Source organism: Chaetura pelagica, unplaced genomic scaffold (genome assembly GCF_000747805.2).
Source record: "Chaetura pelagica isolate M959 unplaced genomic scaffold, ChaPel_1.0 scaffold45, whole genome shotgun sequence".
Classification (NCBI taxonomy): Eukaryota; Metazoa; Chordata; class Aves; order Apodiformes; family Apodidae; genus Chaetura; species Chaetura pelagica.
Genome location: NW_009953217.1, coordinates 2,787,920 through 2,794,247, shown reverse-complemented (window position 1 = coordinate 2,794,247; position 6,328 = coordinate 2,787,920). Strand labels below are relative to the sequence as shown.

The following is a 6,328-nucleotide window of genomic DNA, read 5'->3' as shown; positions in this document are numbered from 1 at the left end:
CAGCCTGAAGGGAACTAAGAGTTCACTCACACGAGGTGAGTGCAGGGTGATTAAAGCCCAGAGGAAGTCAGCACTATTCCTTCTGTACATGCTACACTGATTCAACCCCAAATCTAGCAGATGCTTAGATAGCTTCCGCCAAGAACAGAAATCTAAAGTGGCAGGAATGCATTCAGTGATTCAACGTGGGCAACACTAGAACATCCACGGCTGCACACTTTGAATTGCAGTCCTAACAATTGATTTACATCTTGTCACACCTCAAACACAGCTCCGTGAAACGACACCTCGGGCAGTAAAGATCCAATTACACACGTAGCTGTGGATCCATGTTCTTGAGTCTGCCCAGGCACATGGGTGATGCTGGGAGGATGGTATCTTCCAAAAGGTTTCATCTTGAAATACAGGCTTCAGTCCACGTTTCAAAATTAAGACCTCTCACTGACCAAGGAATATTTTCTTTTAGACTTGCAAAGTTTTAGAAAACACAGGAAATGTGTTCCAACAGCAAAAGAATTCACAGCACTTAGCATGAGGGGTTCCTAACCCATGCATGTTATTCCACTGGAAACTCACAGATGACATGAAAAATAAAAGCTTAATGGTGTTCAGAGATCAGGCTAAGTAAAGGAGAAAAAAAAGTAAAAAAACACCAAAAGATCACGATGTTATAGCAATAATAATAAAAAAAGAGTATATTAAAATTATTTGCCCCTTTTTGTAGAGATTGTACAAATTTAAAATACTATTTTCCAGGTAAACATATAATAAAAACATTATTCAAACAGGTATTAAGATATCCTGCATTACAAGATTCTTTTAGAAAGCTTCTTTCTTGTTTCATTATTTTCAAGTATACCAGTCAGGTGCATCAGTCAGTGGGATAAAAAGCCTCTTCTGCTTTTTCTACTGCAGTTTTCCCCACCCAGTTTCTCCTGGGCATCCAGTTCATGTTCTGCAAGCACACAAACCCGTGCTTTACTGGATTCTTGAATTTAGAAAGGCCACTTTTTTGTAGACAAAGGGAATGGCAAGCAGTAAGGGTTTCACATCCAGCCCTTTACTGGCTCAGTCGGAATCATCACCACAACCATCACTGCCCTCAAGATCACTGCTCCCCTGTGAAGTAAAATAGAAAATGGTTTGTCAGCATTTCATTTACATCAAGAGACTGACCTAAACCAAAGACACTGTCTTTAAATTTCTCCAGAAGTATAAGAAAATGGGGATAGATTCCAAATTCACATTTTAGACCTACCTATTGTAACAAACTTCTGTGATGGTAAATTGTGCTTCTTGCAGCAAAGAAATTGTACATTGGATTACACACCCACCAGCAGAAGAAACTTCTCATTTTTATTTACAACTGCACAATTACAACCTGCAGTATACGTGGGGAAACTTGAAGTGGGGTAATAGCATAAAATACTGATGTTTAAAATCAATGCAGGTTAGACAAGTCAACAAGTCTTTTTTTATGCAAGCCCCTCAAAAGCTAATCTTACATTGTCTAAAGCCATATTTGAGAATTTTGTTTGTCTGCTGCAGAGAATTTATGTCCAAACTGTATTAAGGATATGCAAGGACTCACTACACTTGTTTAAAAATTAAGACAGTTGTACATAGTATTAGGCAATCATTACAAATAGCAACTTACACGGAGACTGAGTCTGAGTTCTTAACTGGAAGCCACCCCTTCAGAAGTCAATACAGTGTGATAAATTTGGGGGATTCATGTAATTTTTTGAAGCATGTATTTTTACCAATATGATTGGCACCAAAGGATTTTACAAAGAAAGGTTAACATGACAATATACCTGTAGTTACTCTTTTTTCCCTCAACCACCGCTTGCTGAAAACATACAAACCCCCAGAGCTCATGAATTTTAACATTGACAATTTAATATCCTATTACAAAACAAACTCTGAGAGACTTAGACAGTTGCCTTCGTAACAGCAAGCACAGCTCACTGAAGTGCAAAAACAGCCTGCAAATCTCAGAGGAGTCTGTCATATCATCCCTTATTTATCCTTCTCCAGACAGCCTGTGCTAACTGCGATGCCAGAACTGCATCTGGTGGAGTTTTATCCAAAGCAAGCAGACCTGTCTCCTGCAAGAAATACATCAGTGATTTTGAAGCTGTCAGCAGCAAGTCCTGTCAATGTTATCATCAAAACCCCTGTGCCAGGTAAGGACTGTCTGCACCACAGCCTCTTTGGTCCCATTTAACCAAACTAACGTGGCATTTGTCACAAACTCCTATCACAAATGTCCTCATGAAGCATTGTGCTTCAGGAAAACAATTACTACAGGTACAAAAATAACCCTGAGAAATTTCTGGTGTCTTGCTTGTACCATTCAAGGCTGTACATTGTATTTTATATGTTCAAAATCTTCCTCATACTAAAACAAAAATAGCAGAGATGGGATTAAACCTAACGTTCTTCAAAGCAGAATCTACACAAAATAAATTTTAAAGACTTCATTAGGTGAAAAAAAGGTCATTACTTTCTTCTGAGTTGCACTTTACAGAACTTTTAGCCCTGCCCATCATTCATCCTTTGAGGATGTACCAGCCCTGTAACCAAGGACGTTTGAATAACACACAGAACTGTAAAGTGTCCTGAGGCCATCGAGTCCAACCCCAAACTCAAGCAGGGTTTGCTTCTCAAATTTAGGTTGGGTTGATCAGTAGGAATTGTTCTGATGACCCATTTAGAGCTCATGGCAGATTTACTTAAAAAAAATCTGGACCTAAATTTCCCCCCCAGCGATTCCAAACCTTATCTAGTGAACAGGGCATGACACAAAATGAGAATTAGCCCAATCAGAGAATACCACAAGCCAGCAGGTATTTAAAGGGAAGTTTTCATCCTGAAAACTAGTCTCTCAAACAGCTTCACAGTCACAAAGCCTGGTTGTCTGTTTCCGATTCTGTAAATTGACCTGTGCTTTAAAGTGTTTCTTCTCCTTTCTCCCTCCCTCAACTGCCCCATGCAAAACCCTGTAAAAATAACACTTTGTATGGTTCATTCCACTATCATCAAGTGCACAAAGACAGAAAAGACAATACACATTTCATACTCCCATCCTCCCTGCTATATTCACAGATAACAAAACTGTTACTAAGGACAAAGTCACTTCAACCTGACTGATTCCATTTGATAAAACTGTAGCTTCAATCATTACCTTTGAAGTTTTGTTGCTAGCTTGAATCCCAGCAGCAGAAGAGCTGAAATCATGAATGCAGAGGGTGTTTAGCCAGTTCACCATGGATTTCTCCTCCCTTTCTGTGTTGATAATCGTAGGATAGATATACTGCTCCTTGAACACAGCAATCTTCTCCTCCTCCTCTGCCCACTCCAGTGGCTCATGCAGCCCATCATTTCCAAACCGTCTGTTGTATTTTTCAAAGTGTACTCTTTCCAAGACCAGCCCTAGTCCTGGAGCTTTGGGGACATCCACCTTCTCCTCTCCCCAGCTGCGCGCTATGATGGACTCGTCCGCATAACCTTTCACAACCGCTATCACCAGCCCAATCATCTTCCTTATTTGGTGCATCATGAAACTCTGACCTTTCACTTTGATCACTGCAAATTCTATGTTTTCCCTGACGAATGGCTCTCCACACTGCATCTCCATGATGTACCGCTTGGCACTGGGGTCCTTGGGTCCTTTCTGAGATGTGAAGTTATGGAAGTTGTGTGTTCCTCTGTAGCACGCCAGGAGGTTGTTGACTTTTTTGAGGGTCTCTTTGTCCAGTCGATAAAGCTCCTCCTGCACATCGTGGTCTTTAGGGGCAAAGGCAAATGTTGGCAGCATGTAAGAGTATGTTCTGGCATCGCATTTGTTCTTGGAGTTGAATCCCCCAGTGACTCTCTTCAGACCTTGTTTTAAAAGTGACATTAGGTTTTTGAATCAGTAGGTTACAAGCTGATTGTGATCTCACTCCTACTTGCAAGCAGATTTTTTATATAAAATAGAATTAAAAGATAGAAAGATTTATTTTATAGGGCCCTCATTGCAAACTAATGGCAAGATATGGATTCATGTTAGAAATAAACTGCTCAGGAGTAAAACTGTGAAGGTAAGGGAGAGACCTTCTACATGAGAAAGCTCCTCTTTAAAAACATTTTCTCTCCCCGTTCCAGTATCCTTACCCAGAATTCTGATGTGAGAAGGAAGATGGTTATTGATCTTTTCTAAGATGTCATCTATTAGCCTGACTTTTAGAGACACAATCTGTCCAGCTGCAGACACACCCTATAAAAACCACAAACAGACACATAATTATGTACCTTGGAAATTCAGGGATAGCACTGGGAGAACTGCAATAGCTGAAGGACAAGTTTATTTATTTTTCTCACGGGTGATTTCAGGCTGAAGTGAGGCAAAGGCAAGGCCACAGGCAGAAATCCAAGAGTAATCCTGGAAGATCTGCTGGTGCTGCACAGCCATACAGCACCTCAGCAAGCAGGCAGCAGAGCATTGCACTTCCTCCCATGACATCTCACTATATTTGACTGCTATTAAGTAAAGCACCAACTAAAAATAAATCACTTATACATAAGATCAACCATGAACTTCAGTTCAGACTTAGAACCCTGCTGTGGCAGGATTAAATCCAACTGAGATGCAGCTGAACTCTCAAGCTCCACAACAATCAGACAGCAACAACAACCAGGAGAAGCAGGATGGGAGGCTGAAGCAGGTCAGTGTGACAGAAATGTAAACAGACAAGGTTTAGGTATGAAGCACCAGCTTTACAAATACCACCTAATCAATATCCTTCACTTCCTAAACATTTGCTTGTGCTTACATTTAGTGTGGATAAATAGAGAAGTTTCAAACAATACTGACTGTCAGTATTGGATCCCACTCTATAGATGACGCTTTACCTGTCAACCCCAGTAGCACTGGTGGGGAAACACCAGTTAGGAGAGCACAGGCCCCAGCCAACACACCTTATCTGTCCGAGCACACCGCTGAAAAGACATTTTCTTCATATCTTCCCCGTGGTTTTCTGGGATGCAGCCTGACTGAACAAGGGCAGATACTAAGTCATCTTCAATTGTCTTGAACTGTGAAGATCCCACATTTCTCTAGAAGAGGATGTACAGTAGAAATAAGAAATAGAACAAACAGCAATAAGTGGATACCTGAAGATGAGAACCATAAGGTGTGCAAGGCTGCAGAGCAGACATGCACAACCCACACCACTCCATCACAGAGCAGTAAAGCTGACAGGCACTGACACGGATGTGCCCATACACAAGTTTTACTGCTGCTGAACAAACATACCTTGTTGCATAAGCATGAAAGATTTCCTTCCCTGCCTGTGTGCAATCTTATCAATTATCCCGTGGAGCTTTTAAAGAAGCCCCAAGAGCACGTGTGGATCTTGCAGTACTCTGAGAGGAGCAGCAGATGGGGCAAAATCACCCTCTTGCTGCCAGCAATCCCTACGTGCGCCACAAAACGGCTGCTGCACAGGCAGGGCTGGTGCTGGGGCAGTGCTCCTACACTGCTGCTGTAGCAAAGCAACATCCCCTTCCTTCCTCGTGCAAATGCAGACCTCTTGCAATGGTTCTCCTGCGTCTGCACTGCTGCAGGCCACCCCATGGGAATGCAGCAGAAAACGGGCAATTTACAAGGTCTTCAAGTACAGATCATCTTTTAAAAAGTGCAAGAGACAGCAACACAGATGCAAATTTGTTTCATTCCAAAACGCAGCTCAGCTCTCCAGAATCTGCATGGTTTGCCCAACGCAGTGAGACAACATAAGGTCTAACCTAAAAAAAACCTTGCCCAAATGCTCTTAAATGTAAAGCTTCCACCAGAAGCTGCAGCATCGGTCAGAAGGAGATCATGAGACAGCATTACAAGCTTCGAAAGAACTGCAGTGCCCATGCTCTGTCTCCTCAAGAGCTTTGTCTGCAGCACAGTCTTTGAAAGATCTTCTACTGATGCTCTACACTAAAGCAGAGTCACTAGAAGCACCAAACACCAGAGAGGTACCACTGACTGTTTGAATTCAAGTTACCAGGCCACTTGAACGCAGGCATGCACTGCTCTTGCCCCAGCTTTTCAAGCTGCTCCTGCTTTCCTGCTCAATCACTGTGACCTGTGAGGGACTCCAAAAAACCCCCAAGCAGGCTGCACTGTTTGGCCAGAGCACCTACTTGCATCCCATGGTAGCCTTTCCCCGAATATGCCATCAACAACACGATCTTCCTCTTGGGCGTCTTTTTACTCTGATCCTCCACATCCTCCTCATCTTTCTTCAGCCGTTTAACTTGGTGCCCGTTCTCCTCCAGCCGTTCCAGC

The 6,328-nt window shown here is 42.4% G+C and overlaps 1 protein-coding gene across 1 annotated transcript; it reads right to left on the bottom strand.

Moving 5' to 3' along the window:
• Positions 1-679: 679 nt before the first annotated feature.
• Positions 680-6,327, bottom strand: PUS1 (pseudouridylate synthase 1; the record flags this gene model as incomplete). Its single annotated transcript, XM_009997690.1, has 5 exons — positions 680-1,119; positions 3,191-3,888; positions 4,162-4,264; positions 4,966-5,103; positions 6,184-6,327. Coding segments are annotated over 5 exons (1,134 nt in total), but the record flags the coding sequence as incomplete, so codon positions are not given.
• Between the last annotated feature and the right edge of the window lies 1 nt (position 6,328).